Here is a 17,598-nt window from a genome sequence, read left to right as displayed (position 1 = left end):
TTTCTCACCTGCGGCAGCTCCAAAGCTCTCATCACAGCCGCGAAACCAAACATGTTCCCCAGGTTGCTCTTCAGCTCCGCTGCTAATTGGATGGTTTTATGGAGGAGGGCCGCCCGCTCCTCTGTGCTCCCTGTGCAGCCAAGAAGGTCCACAGCCATCATGATGGACATGGTGTAGAACCTGAGAACACACACAAAAATTACTTATTTAGGGCCTAGTATTCCTTGAAGGAATGCATATCACCCGCTGCCCTTCCATGCCCGACTTTTAAGCTAAGATCATCTTGTGATGAGAGGAGATGGAGTTAAAGCCATTTTGGTTTTGGTTTTAAAAATAATGTCATGTGCAATCTCATGCGATCTGTTAGGAGCACGTATTGGGTTTACTCCAAAAGTTAATCAGCTGCAGATTTACATCCAGTGATGATTTTCTGCAAGTTTTATTAATATTCATTAAGTGGTTCGTGGGATATTTTGATAACAGACAGACACAGTTGACCTCAGTAAGTAATCGCAAAGCTATGAACAAACATCTTGAATGATCAGTTTGGGCTTAAACAGTGTGTCTGGTGTTACTCTCGGCTACTACCACACCATATTGTAGCTTAGTATCTGTAAAACTGGCTGAGGTATAGTAATCAGCTGTAGATGCACATCCAATGAATACTTTAAAAAAGTTTAATTAAAATCCATCCACTTGTTCATGAGTTATTTTGCTAACAGTACAGACAAACAAACACACAAACACGGGCAAAACCCTCATTACCAGATAATAAAAGCATAATAATCAGGAAGAAGGGGTTGTTAAGTCATTGTGGCAAACTGTAGGGAAGTGTTAAAAACTCTATAGGATGAAGCTGCTGTTCAGATCTTTTTCACGAGCGCATTTGTACCTCTCCAGCAGGTCAAGCCTCAGCTGATGTCCATGAGGTAACGTCAGCAACTCCAACCCTGAGGACACTCCCATCATCCTTTGCATTTCGGAAGTTACACCTGATATTCTAGCAACCTGCACAGGAGGAACAAACAAAGAATTAAGTATTGGTTTGCATTTATGTTGTCCCCCATGCAGCCTTTGGTGGATGAACCTTTGTTCGCTCCAGTAGTGATGCATGTGGGAATACGTGGACAGGTGTGGACAGTTCCCCTCCAGCTGCGTGTTACCTTGCAGTCCAGCAGGGTGATGTGTTTAGCTGCGGTCCTGGCATCGACCTCGCCCAGCAGCTCTTTGACTCTCTTCAGCACAGACATCTCCAGGGGCTTGTTTTCAGCGGGAAGAAGGCAGGACTCGAACCTGCAGAGGTTTTACAGCATTAGCAAAAAACTGGACCCTGATGGGATCTGCAGTGACAGCAATGAAAGGAGCGGAAGAGGAGAGCAGAAAGTTCTGACTCCTGCGAATGAACTTAATGAGAATATAAAAGACAAGAATTATCACTGATCGGAATATTATGGAAATGCTTCTTAAATGTAGAGGCCAAAAATGACATAAACCTCAGCAATATTTATAGCGTATTCAAACCGACAATAACGATATGTCCTTCAAGAGCTTATCTGCCTTTTTTTTTTGCAAGAAAAAAATTAATTTCTCCTCAAAGATTATATCTCTTTAGGCGTTGTAGAAATACACAGCTAGTTTCTTATAGTAGTGTGAAAAAAGATCAAATAAAATAAAGATGTGCCTCTAATAAAAGCCAGCTACCCATGTTGTTTAAGTAAATAAAAGTTGTGAACTTTTATTTGAGAAAAGAAGTCGTAATTAAATCACCAACAAACATATTTTCATTTGAAGGTACAGGGCTGCAGCCTAGTGCTTTATTTATCGCCAAACAAGCTACTTATTTTACCTTTTTTCATATATATGGTCTGCATACTGTAATGTTCTAATCTAATCTCATCTTTTGTAGAAGTATAGAAATAGTTTGTTTTTGTCTTAACACTTAAAAACAATGCATAGTACATTGTAGTTTTTCTTGTAAAGTATATAAATATTGACCAAGTATGAATTTTGCTCTGTGCATACTTTATTTAGCAGAAAACATGATAAAATGGTCTCTTTTAAATGTAAAGTTTGCAGAACCCCCTGTGTAAGGACACACTGTTTCAGAGAAATCTTGCTTGGAGTCAGAATGCAACCTATGCACAAAGTTGTGTTAAAGTAAAAAAAAAAAGAACAGAATATGGATTTTTTCCTAAAGCTATAAAGACTCTATATCCCATTCCTAGTAAAATATAGTTAATGTTTTGCCTCGAGCCTAGTTTTCCCTAAGATCTCTATTGTCAAACTGCCTCACTTCTTTTTACATCTTTGCCCTCGATGACAGAATTTCAGACGTTGCTTTACTGAAAGTGAAACTGTTGCAAGAGTTGGAAACTCGGGGAAAACGCTCAGCTGCAGATCTGTTTAAACCTGCTTTGGTTACCCTGTTTTGTGCACGACTCCCGTCTTTTTAAAAATCTGATCACAGAACGTTCCAAATCACTAATTCCTTTTTCATATCAGCTCCGTTTCGGTTATCCTTGCTGTAACGCCTGCCCTGAAATAATCTTGCAGAGGAGGGTGGAGAATGTGTAAACCTCTTTTTATCTTTCAGGTTGTTGACTCATTTCAGTGGGAGAGATTTTGATTGTATTTGCCTCCTGAATAGGATTTTGTTTAAAATGAATCTTGTAAATTATGTTGCAATTTTATAGCAACATAGAAAAATGTGTGGTCATATTTCATTGCCTCATTGTCTCCTTGTTTACACCAATTTATTAACAGTAAATTCTGCATAAGGACAAAAACAACCTCCCTGAAACTTAGTCTCTAATTTAGATTTTTCATGTAGAAAAATCTCATCTAGATGCTTGTTTATTTCATACCTGGAAGGTCTAAACAAGGAAGTTGTCTCCACCTGGGGGGCCCTGAACGTCCCCTCCCCTTCCTCTCTTGCTTCCACCTGCCTCCCTTCTTCCACTCGCAGTCTCTCTACGTAGCTCTTGGCAGGGGGTTTGGGGGGCCCGGCGGGGCAGGGTCTGAGGTCACAGTAGCTCCCTGCTGTCTCCGACGAGTGCGATTGGTAGCCGGAATGATGGGCAGGAGAGGAGTGCGCCGAGTGAGAGGTCTGTGCGGGATATTCTGTTGGAACGGGCCCGTCTGAAGGACTGAGCTGGGGGTCGCTGGAGCGGCGCATCACAGGCGAGGGAGGGACGACGGCCAGGATCCGCCCTCCTGAGTGGGCTCTCTGCCTGGTGACTGAAGAAGAGAGAGCAGCCGTCAACTCTCTGAGGAGAGTGTGTGTGTGAGAGTGAAGATGTATTATTTATGTGTCTGACTGTCTGTGTCTCTGGTACTTACTGGCACTATAAGCGGGAGACAGAGGGGTTTCCCCGACAGGCGACAAGGGGCAGCGGTACTCCTGAATCTGGTCCATGCTCATCGCACAGTTCCGCATTGCGTCTTTATGGTGGTGGATTGTCGACGGGCTGCAAACAGCAGTTTAGGGATTGTAAAAACCAAAGCTTTGCATGACATTATCAGGAGACCAAATGTTAATTCTTTCAGGGTGAGAAAGGGGTGACTGTAAAATGTATTCTGTTCGTGTTATTTCTACACTAAAACAATGCTGAGGAGCAGAAGCAGACATGTTCCATGCAATGTGATCGTGTGTTAGAAGTGTGGATTTTGTCCAACTCGTGCCCTTCATGAGCCGAGCGTTTCTGTATCGCTGCATGCAACACATTTGGCTGCTCCTTCATCAAGTTTAAAACAGCAAAGTGTTCTTTTAAACTTGTTTGATTCAGTGCAGAAGTGAAAAAGTCTGTGATACTGATGCTAATCACAAAGGGAGGTGGAAAAGGTGTGTATGAACTGAGGGGCTTTGAGGAAAGTGGAAAGGGGACTTCACCATCTCTAGGGGCACAAAAACAACACTAGTGTCACACACGTAAAAACAACCTGCATTTGGACGCAGGTTCCGGCTCTGGTTCTGGCGGTCCCACCGGTGTCTCAACTGGACTGGGACTGTCTGAGTCACTAATTGTGTATGTCACATAAAATGAAGCAAGGAGAAAGTTTGCTGTGAGGCTGGAAAAAAAATGAATTGTCTGAATTCTGATACAACGTCTGGGAGGGGAAAAAAGGAATTTAGTCTTTCAGGGTGTTACATTTGTACTGAAGAGACAGTCCCCCCCCCCGTCTCACCTGTGAGGTATCATCTTCTCCGCTGTTAGCCCATCAGTCATGGTGACGCTCCGTCTTTTGATGTAGGCTCCCCTCTGGCTGGACGGCGAGTAGGCGGAGCCGTGCTTGTTAGAGAGGGCGAACGTTGCCTCCAGGTAGCGCAGCGGGAGGGTCCGGCTGACAGGACAGTAGATGTGGGCGCCGCTGGACTGGGACACCGGTTTGCGTTGACCCACGTAAAAACGCACAAGCTCCTGGACTGAGTCGAAGCTGTCCGACTCCAGCACATACTGCACCTGAAAGACGAGGACAGAAAGATGCTCGTTTGTTACACTTCAGCTCGGACACTGGAGGAAGTGTGGTTGGCCATCATGTGTTTGTCTGTCTGTCTGTTAACAAAATATCTCATGAAACATTTGATGAAGTTTAATAACTCTCTCAGAAAGTAATCATTGGATAAAAATCTTCAACTGATTTACTTTTGGAGTTAACCCAATTTAAGACAGTCACTATAGCTAATCAACCTTAGCAAACAGATAAATGGCTATAACTCAATCAGTTTGACAGATTCTGAGCTTAAATTTTGTGTGGTAGTAGCTAAGAGTCATCTCTAACACATATTCTGAGCCCTAACAGAATACTAAAGGAAAGCAACTTTTTGAATTTTTTATCTCGTGGGGCAACATTGGAGCAGTGGTTAGAGCTAGTGCTTCACAGCAAGAAGGTTGCTGGTTTGCCTCCCTGCCTTTCCAGACGGAATTTGAATGTTTTCCTCATGCATGTTTGGGTTTTTTTTTCTGGATAATCCATGTTTCTTCCCACTAACTAAAAAAATGTGAATGTTAGGTTCATTGGTAACCAGGGGTGGAAATTAAAAATTTTGTCCACCAGTCATAGTGGCTGGCGGTTTTCTCCGCCTGAAGTGGTATTTCGCTTTTATCTAAATAACATTCGGGTTGAATGTTATTTAGATCATTAATTATCCAACAACAACCAGTTAATTTACCAACAAGTCTTTAACTGTGTCTATTCCTCTCATCGTGGACAACAAATCCTGTGAATTTGGAGACATTTGTTCTTTTTTTGCAAAAGTTACAAGGGGGTAACCAAATATTTCAGCCGTCTGAAATAATCGGTTCCCCCTCTAAAACACAGGACAAAAATAATTTATCAACAACTCCTTACCTGTGTTTATTCCTCTGTATTATGATATTATTAGCACATTTTATTTAAAAAAAATGTTGTTTTTTTTTGTTTTTTAATGAGAATTATTTGCCCCTCTAAACAATTCTGTTAATAGATAAGTCATTATTTACGGAGACGCAGGGGGAACCGTATCTGATGGGGGAACGCGGCTCGACGTAACAGCAGCAACTCGAGCACATTACTGCCCCCTATATGTCAAGAGGAAAAATAACACCTTTTTTGTTCAAATTGCCAACCCGCCACAGTGGCGTGTGTGTTGATCAAATTCACCCGCCACTTCAAATATTTACCCGCATTTGGCCGGTGGCGGGGGCTAATTTCCACCCCTGTTGGTAACTCTAAATTGCCCCTGGGTAAAAGTGTGGAGGATTGTTTGTCTCTATGTGGCCCTGTGATGGACTTGTAACCAGGTAGCACCCTGCCTCTTGCACAATAACCACAGAAGATAGGCAACCAGCTTCAAGTGACACCGGAAAGGAAAAAGTGGTGAAGAAAAATGGTCGGATGACCTCATGACTGGCAAAGCGAAAAAGACACTAAATATGAAACAAAAGGCAGTAATCTGCTTCTGGCTGTGCACCCAATTAACCTCTACATGTAAGGATTTCAATCTGCAGAGACACACGCAAAAGAACACGCCTCTCTAAATGATAAGAAATATTGATTGGCAAAAAGAAATGGAACTGAATGACATTCGTTCAGAACCCTTGTGTTTAAAACAAAAGCTAAAACGAGTCTAGCTTCTGTAAACTTTGTGGTTTAGACACTCAGTGCACAGCTGACAAGGCAAACAGACCTGTTACTAATGACGCTAATGACAATCAGATTGTATTTAAATAGTCTCATGCCATTATGGTTTTGTGCACACTGAGTCACCAGGGAAACCTCACTCAGAGATCTAAACAGAACAGAGGCGTCGTTAATGTTATTAGTTACACCTGTGCTTTTCTTAGTGAGCAGCTTGAGCACACAATGAATGATTTGTTCGGGCTTCTCATTTTAAAATCTTAATGAATTGAAAGCATTGAATCTCTTGAAGGAATGTGTCTCGCCCGCCGCCTTTAACATCAGCGTTTTAGATTAAGATCATCTCATATTTAGAAATTATGGAGTTGCTGCTTTTCTCAACAAATCTTTAAAAAATGTTATGTGCAATGTCAGGCAAAAGTATGAAATATTATACTAAGACAGTGCTGTGAATGACTCTCAGCTACTACCACGTCAAATTTTAGGTCTATACCTGTCAAACTGACTGAGTTAGAGCAAATTTTGCATTGGTCAATGTTGATCAGCTGTGGCGACCATTTTAAATTAAACTGAAACCAAGAATTAATCAGTTTCAGATGTGCAACTAATCAATACCTAAAAGTTTCATTAAAATCCATCCAGTGGTTCTTGAGATATTTTGCTAACAGACAGTCAGAATGGGCTCTCAATAGTTAATTGCAAAATTTTATAAAAATCAGAGGCATAGATGTACATCCAATGATTATTTTCTGCAAGTTTGGTGAAAATCTGTCCACAGGTTCATGAGATATTTTACTAACACTATAAATAAATAAATACACACAGAGACAGTGCATTAGGCATAGGGGCAATAATTTGATAATTTCAACACTTATTTGTTTTAATAGCCTTCAACAAAATTACTTATTATTTACAAGAAGATTTAAGAGATTCCACAAGGTAAAACAAATCCTATACAAGCGTCAAGCAGATGAATATGTACCTTAGTGTCGCTGGATTTGACCAGAACTTTACTGATCTTGAAGTGAAGCACCTCGTTATCCCACCGGCAGGTCAGAACATAGTCGCCCACACTAGTCAGGGAGTCGTGCACAAGGAAATCCCCGTTACGCACAACCAGAGTCTCCGACACCTAAAGGATGCGAAAAAGAAGAAAATCAGAGTCAGCTGCTTGTTTGTAGCCTCTCAGTTCATAATTCGCTTCCAAGATAAAACATCTAAACGTAAGAAGACTAAAATAATAATAAAAAAACAAACAGATTTACTGTTTAAGAGAAAATTAATTGGTTAAAGGTCTAGTGACCCCTCAGACCTGTTTATGTTGCTGAACAAACTTTCACTCTCTGGTTATTAAACTGCTTTTGTTCTGCACAGCTCAGTCAAGCACTGATAGATAAAATATGACAACGGACAGAATTACTTCCATTGATGATCCATTTTATTGACTTCAGCACTACTGTAAGAATGAGACTAATTTTAAATTTATCGACCAAAGAGGCAATCAGGAAAAGTAATGCTCCACTCATGGCCGCTGAAACAGCTCCAGGCTGTACGTTTTGCTGATAGTTGTGTCTGCTTGTTAATGTCCTTTCTGAGACTAGATCACACTTATTGATCGAGCGGGCGTGTAGTAAAACAGAAAACCACACTCAGACCGAGGGGAGTTTGTTTCAAAAAACAACTTGTAAGGATGGTGAAATCAGATGACGCAAAGGTTATAACTCTTTGAACGAGGCATGAAATATGCAGCGCAACACATCCTGAGGAGAAGAGGCCAGCAGGAGGCAGCATTTTTACACACATCAAAGGATCAGACCTTGTGCAGGGGCCTCTTATCTGTGCCAGACTCAAACAGAGGAGGAGACCAGGGTTTTAAATGCACCTCTCAAAGGACAGTTTGAGTAAAAAGCATCTAAACTTTGAAAACTAAAAGTAAAGCCGCACACACTCATAACTTATATCTAAATTTGACATTTAAGACTTAAAACCAAAAAGAGAAAGACATATGAAATCACCAAAAATGAATGGGTTTTTTAATGAACAATACTCACCTTCAGGGTGCCTGTGAGATAAAGTCACTAAGTACTGTTTTGGGAACCAGATGATCTGGGGTTTCCCCCTTACTTTACGCCAGGGCAAAACCATGAATATATAAATATTTTATGTAAATTACAAGAGGAAAGACTCGCAGATGGCCGATTTGAATCTGTGTTTGTGTTTATGTGTGTGTCAAAGAGAAACAGAGGAAGAAGTACCCTCCACATGTGCATTCGAGCCTGTGTGTGTGTGTGTGTGTTTGTGTCTTAGTCACCAGCTGTGAAATTCAACTGCGTACACGGGCAACATGCACAGCTGTCTGCTTGGCAGAGTTTCCCTCCTTCTGAACGCTAAAGCGATTGCTACAGAGCTGTGGCAGATGATGGGATTCATTAATCAGTGTCATTCTGTGAGTAAACCGTCTAAACTGAGCTTTCAAAGCCAGATACTTTGTCAAAGTAATCACTCCACTAATACTGCTGGCTGACAAGTTTATCTCATTGAATTCTGGCTTTTACTTTTGGATTTTTCAAGTCTGAATGACAATTTACCAAGAAAAGAAGTCAGAGATTGCAACATAAGTCCAACTTCGGACTTTCTAGTAAGTTTATTCATGAAGTGAATATCAAGTGATAATTAATTATTTCTTCTTTGGTTATTTTTATTTTTGAGACAATGAATAATGCTCTTACTTTAAGTGGAGTTTTCATACTTCTTGGCCTGTTCGAAACTATAAAATGTTTACTAGAGAGTCTGAAACTATACTTCCAAACATCCACTCAGGATTCACTTTATTTCCACCAGAAGTGGAGGGCAAGTTAAATACATTTACTAAATATAAAGTATTTACAATTTTCAGGCACGCTACTTGAAAGCTGCCATTTTCATGCACTTTATATACTTCAACTTCACAAGATTCTTCAATAAAAAAAAAAAACATTAAAAAAAAGCTTTCAGAATTTTTTTTAAGGATTTCCAAATGTTTTTAACCTCCAAAGTGCCTCTAAAATGTGTTGTCTTGGGCCTAGTCCACATTAAAAGACAGTTTTTCTAAAATTATCTTTTTTGTTTGGCGCTTTTAAATATATCCTTGTAAATATGACACCATTTCGAGTTTCAAGTGTCTTCATTCGCACTGGAACACCGAAAACAAGACCTGTAACTCGGCCATGAAAATACATACAAAATAGGAAACAAGGCGAAGCTCATGCCCATAAACTAGCACAGATCTACAATAAGGGCGACTTGAATGCGTGTCATGGGGCCCTTGACCCAAAGAGGGTCCTTTGTAGTGAGTGAAAAATAAATTACGACGTATGCTTAAAGTCCAGGGCAAAGGATTTATGACTAGACTTGTAACAAAGTACATTTTCATTCATTTGTTTTAGGTAAAAGATGTGAGAACTCCTTCCTCCCCACCTCACCGACTCCACAGTGTGACAGTGCTCGTACCTCCTGTGGTATGTGCCCATGGTACCAGCCATGGCTCCTGATGTCAGCTGGACTCAGTTTCAGCTCCTCCTCCAGTTCTTTCCGAAGTTTCTCAGGAGGTGACTCCAGCAGGTATTTCTCTTTGGAGAACTGCACCAGACCAAAAGAAGAACAGAACATGGCTTCAGGCAAGGTGAAATTAGCATCGTCGGGCAGAACTCGGGTTGTGTTTTTGTATTTAAAAAAAGGTCACAGACAGAAGCAAAATTCATATATACAAGTTGTCGTAAAATACCATTAGAGCACGTGGATGCATGGTGCACAGATAAATACACTAAAACACACCCCTGTGCCACAGAAGGCAGCACTGCAGGGAATTACCACTAATGCCCACAAACATGGACACACCCACTCAAGCATATCCACACATACACACCCTTAGGTACCAGAAACAATCAAATGAACCCTGACCTAAGGGAAAGTAATCTGCATGAGCAAGTTCTAACAGTTTTTACGCATTGCGGAAACCTAATTTTAGCCCTTTGGCTTAACAATGTCAAACACACACACACAGACAAATGCATCCAATACACATTACTGGAAGCACCACAAATGACCACTTCAATACACGAGAGAAATCCTACAGTAAACAGTCTTCGGCTGTGTGAGTCTGAAATAATAACTGCGAAGGTTCAGCTCATTAGATGAGGTTTTTCACTGTGGCGGGTTGGTTGGGGATCAGGAGGTAGAGAGGGGTCACCCACTAATTGAAGGGTCGGTGGTTTGATCTGCAGCTTCTCCAGTCCACATGTCAAAGTGTTTATAGGATGAGCCTCAATTATACAGAGCAGCTATGTACTGGTGTGTGTGTGTGTGTGCATGTGATAGAAGTGGAGATCTTTGAACCAAATGTGCTCAAGGCCCAGAATTTTTTTCAAAGCAGACAGTGTGGGGGCCAGCTCTTGATTAGCCAAGCTTTTGGTAATTACAGCCAGTCTGTTTTATTTATTTCAACTTCTGTTGTCATAAATAAATGGCATACACCATGCTTTGGTATTTTTAAATGTTTTTTTATTTATTTTTTAAGTTTTTTTGGGGATTTTAACAGGGAATGACTGCATGTAAATGTTAAATACGGAAAGAAATAATTATGTTAAATGCTAAAAAAAAAAGATCATGTGAAATATACAAATAACTAGCATGAACTTTGAGTTAGACAACACAAATGCCCGAAAGAATGCACCAAAAGCAGTGTATTGTTAAAAGAGGGTGTTTGTGGCAGATATTTGCCACTTTAAAAAAAATTAGGAATGGGCCATGCCTGGACATTCTCAATCAATTACCAAATTGGAAAATGGAGAAGTAGCAGCTGCTGCTCCAACCTTTTTTTAAGTAAGAATGCTCCTCTATTTATTATTAGTGTATAAGTGTTAAATATGGGTTGTTAAATATGCTTTTATTTAAGTTAAACAAGTTAACCTTTTAACCATTCTGAATTGGGATACAACTGAAGCCAACATTGGACCAAGTAAAAATACTCTGCAGGCCAAACATAATGAGCTTGTGAGCCAAATTTGGCCCAGGAGCCATCAGTTGACAATTACTAACACAGGGAAAAAAAGGAAAAGTAAATTGGCCAAGAGGAAAAGACCATTTTAGAAAATCATATCTGAGAAGTTATAAGACCTGTGCACTAAATTTAATCTGTGCAACATTCACAATTCATTAGCTTGTTCTCATTTTATATTTCCTTCTAATTCATTCTCATGAATTCACATATTCAGTTCAAGTACAGTTTGAATGTGCAATATAGAAGAAATGGGAAATCCCTCAGTGGGCTCTCGATATTAGCTGAGGACACCAGAACAACTGATGATCATAGAAAGATTGAGTTCAGACAAGCAAACTAATATGAATAAAACACACGATGATCAAACAGAGATAGACGAGCACACAGACAAACTTTGACACAAATATGCAACAGCGGAAATCCACACAGGAATAAACAAAGACAAGAAATCGCCTCGATTCTACCAATATGAAGAGAAATGAGACTGGAGACCAGAATAAACAGTAAACAGCCTCATTGCTGAGGCTCGTCGCTTGTTTTTCCTAATATTTTCCTTCATTCTGTTCTCTTTTTTTCTCACGAAGGCCAGTGTTTGTCTCCAACTTTCTCTCAGACGCACGTCTTTCACAGTCAGACAGTTTCAAAAGGTTTTATTGTCAAAGAATTCAAAAACAAATACTAGTGCTAAAGGGAAAAGTAAAATGACTCATTTGCATTTGCTTGCCACCATGAACAGTGGGAGTTATGTAATTGCTCTCTCTTTGCATGTGTGAGTGTGTGTGTGTCTACCTGTTAGGAAAATATGTTATAAAGCCTGATTTTAATGAGACTATTATAACTAATTAACCTTTGAGGTCAAATTGATTCAAGATGGCCACCACAGCTAATCAATCTTAGCAAACGGCTATGACCCAATTTTACAGATATTGAGCTAAAATTTGTTGTGGGAGTAGCTGAGACTGATCCCCATCCCATACTTTGAGAGCTGACAGATTACACAAGATCTTAAAAGTTTGGCATGCAAGGCAGCATTCCTTCAAGAAAATTCCTTTTTGACGTGTTTTCACCTTCCCGCTCAGGTGTCTTTGTGAGATGAAAGAGCCAAACCTTCGGTGTCATCATCTCCAGGTTGTTGCAAGATGAAATGATTAACTTCCTCCACTTCTGTCCCCTCTTCCCCCCCTCCAATCCTCGGGGGCAAACGGAGGAATATAACTATCACCATGGTGGCACACACTCCCAGATTAGATTTGAGGTGTGCGAGTGTGTGTGTGAAGGTGAAAAAAGGGCAATAAAAGAAAAAAAAAAACATGCAGAGAGGTCAAGTGTGCAGTTATTGCTTTTTCTTGTCTCCGTGGAAACCCAAGAGAGGGTTGCTACTGAACTAAGGCTCGGCAGTGAACTCGGTGTGTGTGCGTGCGTGCGTGTGTGTGGAGTGTTATGAGGAAAATTGAAATGTCAACAGGACTCTATTTATGATAGGACTCATGAAGGAGGCTGACATTAGAGGGGAAACAGTGACAGAGACCAACAAATAGACAATAAAAAGTGATTTGACAAGGTTGAATAAAGGCAAAGGAGACATCTATTGCAATGTATTCTAATATATGAAGAAAATAAAAACATGTCTCACACACGCTCCTGTTGTAGCCTTTTGTCTGCACCATCATGTATTGTGCCATGAATAAAAAATGCCTTACGTTTTGCATTCAGAGGAAAATGACCAACGCAAATCCTAAAAATGTGTATGTCTGAGCGCGGGTGTGTGTGCTATAATGGTTGGCAATGCTTCTTCTTAAAAAGTGATATTCCTGAAGGGTGGGGAAAGAGTGTACAAGAAGTTACTGGATGACAGAAGGGGAACACACAGTGGGAACAAGTAAAATGGTCGACAGTGACAAAGACTAATGTGATATCACCTGTGTAGTTACAGAAACTGAGAGTTTGCTCCTCACTATCCTGAGTCCTCGGTTTCCATTTAACAGCAGGAGTGTTTTTCTACAGAAGCTGCATTTTCAGTTAGTCTCGACTACAATTTCTCCCTCTGATGGAGATGTTTATTATTGTGATATTAAAGCTCATGCTTTAATAGTTGTTAGGGATGAGGTGGTGAGTGGGCGATGGGCCTAAATGAAATGAGGGGCGCCCAAGTGAAGTTCTGCTGCAGACAGTGGTTTTTAGGTCTGGCATGTCTTCTTTTGTACTCTACCTGTCCAGTCTGGTCATTTTTTTTAGGCACAAACTGCACAACATGTCATGGTGAGGTGCAAAAACTGGACACGAAATGACAAAAAAAAGGTGACAAAAGACCTTCAGAGAGCCCATGACAATACGGATGAAAGTATACTATATAAACTATGTCGTTTTATTGATGTTTTATAAAAGTGTTCTTTTATTACCTTGTTTTTCCCGTCTTTCAGCTGCACCAAGCGCGAGTACATTTTATTTAAAGGATGTCCATGTACGTTCAACACACCGGTCATATAGAACCACTAAAGGTGTCAGAAACAAACCCAGAGGCCACATGGATCAGGGAGCTGGCAGAAGGATAACAAGCACAAGAACAGTCCCCTCCAAGACAAAACAAGAAGCTCACATAAAGACTTGACATCAGACATTCAGGAGGACACAGAGTCAGACAGACAAACAGCAGAAACTCATTAATGCAGACATGCAGGGAGACAGGTATAGCCCATTAGCAGATGAGAGAGTTTAGGCAATTTAGCAGCTGATGCAGGACTTTGCTTCCCCAGGGGTTTAAAGAGAGGGAAAGTGACTGGTGTGTGCACAATGACAGTGTGTGAGTGTGCATCTGTGAAGGTTGTGAGTTCTACATGAATAAGTCTCTATTTTTGGTGAAAGCTGAGTTAGAAATAAAAAAATAAAAAGTAGCATCAGGTAACAAGAGGCAAGAGAACAAGGAGTCAAAGAATAATCTATAAGGTTTAGCAGGTTAGCGTGCATGTGTGAAGATGAGTTGTAGAAAACAAAACAGTGTGAGCCGTCACCTAATTTACACCAACACACATCTTCCACTCTCACTACGAGCCAATTAGACGGTTCCGCCTGGTGACTTCACACCACCCTCCCCGAGTGAAAAACTGACACCACCATCAGTCAAAATCATAAGGAGAGAAAAACAGAAACACCTAAAAGGAGGATAAATGAAAGGGATGATAATGGAGAAAATTTCTTAATATATGCACATATTTATACATGCATTATGCACGCTTTTTGGCACATTGTGTATTTGGTACAGAGGTTCTTTGAATTTGTTGTATGTGTAGTTATAATTTGTGTCCGTTTTGCATTATATCAATGCAGCATTAGCTATTACCATTAAAATAATAATGAATATTGAGATTTAATCTGAAGTATCAGGCCAAGTCTCTACATTGGGGTCTTTGAGGTAATTTCAGTGAAGCAGAGGATGCTGTTCCAAAAACTGTGGCATTTTAAAACAATTACCATTTGGAATTACTGAAAAAAATAAAAAAATAAAAAACAGAACTCATCTACACTTTAATCAATTCTTGACCATGAGTTATTTTTTTAATCATGAAAATATTTACGTCGTCAGTTTATGTAAAAAGAAAAAAAAAAAGGTGTTTAGATTCTGGTATTTTGAATGACCTGGATCTGTACAGGGTAAAACAAACAAAAAAAACCCAATCAAGACATTCAGAAAAAGGATGAAACAACACAAACATGCAAGTTTGGTTTGCTGTTAACTTCTGCTTCAAAGTGAAGCCTCATCTTTGCACTTTATCGTGTTGGTTTAGTGATGTAAATCAAAATTAGAAAGCTATAGATGAAAACCGACCAGCGTGAAGTGGTTTGTAAACAAATTAGTTTCTTTTTTTATCCTTTTCGAAGGGTTACAGAGCCAAGAAAGTAACTAAAAACATGCAGCTCTGGGAGTGAAGTCACACGTGAGGAATGAAATGGAAAATGTTTGCTGACAAATATGAAAAACCTGCAGGGAAGAAATAAAGACTCTGGGTTTTACAAGCAGGGATGCAAAGTGGAAAAGGAGGAACGCATTCCAACAGTGTAAAAAAAAAGAAAAGCAGCAACAAAAGAGATGAATGCACTGTGAACAGACTGCTCTTGGATCTAAGCTTCTGTCAGAATGCACGTTCTTTCTTTTTCAGCTGGTGGGCTGGCCTCTAACCCCGTTGTCACGGTAACGCCAGGCGCTGTGGTGGCGGTTGGTGGGGGTTTGGGCAGGACTGTGTGGAGGGGTTTGATCCCACCTCCTGCACACACACACACACACACACACACACACACACACACACACACACACACACACACNTGTTATGTGGCTGGAAATAATCTTTTATTGCCCAGTTGTTCGGAAGTGACCTCCTGCCCTTGATTAGATAGGGCCAAGTCCTATCACACGATTGTATTTGAGCGAGGGGTTTGATCCCACCTCCTGCACACACACACACACACACACACACACACACACACACACACACACACTCACACACACAGACACAAACAGGCTTTAAGGTCAGGGGTCCGACTCCTGGAGAACCTTCCTTTACCTTTGTTTGCTATCTTTCTCTTGCTCCTTCACCCTCATATCTCCTGCCTGTCCCGGTGATAGAAACCTGGATTACTGCAAAAAAAGACCCCCAAATCCTTATATCTCCTACTGCAGCCACACACACTGGCGTGTACACGTTACAGAGGTTTATGTGAATGAACAGGGGGCAATATCACCCCTCTCCAGGCTGATGTAATCCCTCTGCTTTGCCCTCCAGCCTGGTTTAAATTCTCACCGGTTCTCAAGGTGTTGTAGTTTTTCAGTCACATGTAAAATGATATAAGCATTAGAGGGGATTGCCAGTAACATTAGATGCCTTTGTTTTTTTTCTTGGCAGGATGAGAATACCACTGAATCAAAGCTAATTCGGCTGATCCGATAAAGACAGCTCCAAAGTAGATTTCACTCCCACACGTTCTCCAATTGTAAGTAAATATGGTAAAATATATTAATAATAGCGCATTATAGATGTGTTCAGACCAAATCATCTCAAATGTAAGCTGAATCTTTGAAGTCTAGTCTTCTTAGATGACAGTGCAGTTAAAGAAAACATTAAATTATGAAAAGGTTTTTTGAATATTATTTATTTATTTGTTCTATCTTGACATTTAAAGAGAGCAATCTCAATTCACTCCTGAATGTAACAAATTCCTCCTCCATCTATTTTGTTTTTTTAACTAACAACATTTTGTTCACTTTGGTTTTTCTAAAATCTGGCTGACAAAAAGAAATACAAAATTTTTTTTTTACAAACACTGAAATTCCTGCCTCCTGCCTGAGTGCAGACAAATCCTGGCGGCTCATTGATTTTCTCGAACAAAAGACAAGGTTGCAGTAGTTGCTGGCTTTCAATTCAGCATAATAAAAATCAAAATTGGGGGAAAGCAAAATCCAACATTTAACAGGAATGTCTTTTTGACTCAGTAAAGATTTCTACTCACTTAATTCCAAATACGACTTAAACAATACATCCTGAGAGACACAGCTTTATGTCCCTGTGGTCTATTGACCCTCATGCTGCTGATTTGGCTGAATTGTTAGCATTTAAAAGCTGTTTCCTGAGCACCTCCACTTGCTCAAGATCAATAGTTTACTGACAGCGTTGCAATATATTCTGTTGATGACACGCATCCAAAAACCATTAAGAAAACATGATGCAAACAAAGACAAAAAAAGATGTTTGTGGGAATAAAATCCTCACTGCACTGTTTGCATTAAGGTTGATTATTGCACAGAACAGTTGAGCAAATAAGCTAAATAAAAACTATCAATCAAGTCATTTATATTTTTTTTTTTCTTACTTGAAAGTAGTGTTCCCACCAGCACTAATTACTCAGTCTCAAAAGTAGTAAAAAAATGTCATTTCGAACTAATAATTTCCCCAGAAAACTTTTTTTTTTACTCTTTTCTGAAAAGAGTTGTATCTTATAGTGCTTTATTTGCCGACTGAAACAGTTTGTAAAAACAAAAGCTCATGTGGGGAATAAAAACTCAAGTAAATGTAAGCAAACAAGGTAATAATGAAGCAATATTAGAATCACTTTTGACCAAAAACCTCATAAATTAAGACCTAAAACCTCACAGTCATCGAACTTGACACATAACACAACTTATCAGGAGTGAGATATCCCAGATACTAAGAAAAGAAGGAGAAAACGAATCAAAATAACAGGCTTCATGTGTCATATGATCGAAGAGGAAGCCTACTGGTCTGCTCAGACAGAGAGAGTGATGGCTGGTACACACAGACACAGAAAGTGAGAGTATCAGAGGGATAACAGTGACCTTCTACTGTCATTAGGAATAAGTGTCTCCTACATGTACACACTCAAACACAAGCAGAGCGTTAGCCCCTCGAGGAAGCTGGGTGCTGATATACAGTATA

The 17,598-nt window shown here is 40.1% G+C and overlaps 1 protein-coding gene across 4 annotated transcripts in view; it reads right to left on the bottom strand.

The window, feature by feature from the left end:
- sh2d3ca (SH2 domain containing 3Ca) overlaps positions 1-17,598 on the bottom strand; it is a 63,444-nt gene that overhangs the window by 3,571 nt on the left and 42,275 nt on the right. For 3 of the 4 annotated variants that reach the window (XM_025004736.2, XM_017410704.3, XM_037979462.1), the window contains 9 exons: positions 9,607-9,735; positions 7,100-7,249; positions 4,186-4,460; positions 3,940-4,017; positions 3,340-3,467; positions 2,865-3,237; positions 1,164-1,293; positions 893-1,008; positions 9-180 (listed from right to left, as the gene is read on the bottom strand). In XM_025004736.2, the coding sequence (XP_024860504.1) occupies positions 9-180; positions 893-1,008; positions 1,164-1,293; positions 2,865-3,237; positions 3,340-3,467; positions 3,940-4,017; positions 4,186-4,460; positions 7,100-7,249; positions 9,607-9,735 (1,551 nt within the window). The remainder of the gene's footprint in view (positions 1-8; positions 181-892; positions 1,009-1,163; positions 1,294-2,864; positions 3,238-3,339; positions 3,468-3,939; positions 4,018-4,185; positions 4,461-7,099; positions 7,250-9,606; positions 9,736-17,598) is intronic. The other variant, XM_025004737.2, reaches the window with a different exon arrangement.

This window comes from Kryptolebias marmoratus, linkage group LG14 (genome assembly GCF_001649575.2).
Source record: "Kryptolebias marmoratus isolate JLee-2015 linkage group LG14, ASM164957v2, whole genome shotgun sequence".
Classification (NCBI taxonomy): Eukaryota; Metazoa; Chordata; class Actinopteri; order Cyprinodontiformes; family Rivulidae; genus Kryptolebias; species Kryptolebias marmoratus.
Note: the sequence above shows the minus strand (reverse complement) of the source record. Positions and strands in the feature narration are given on the sequence as shown.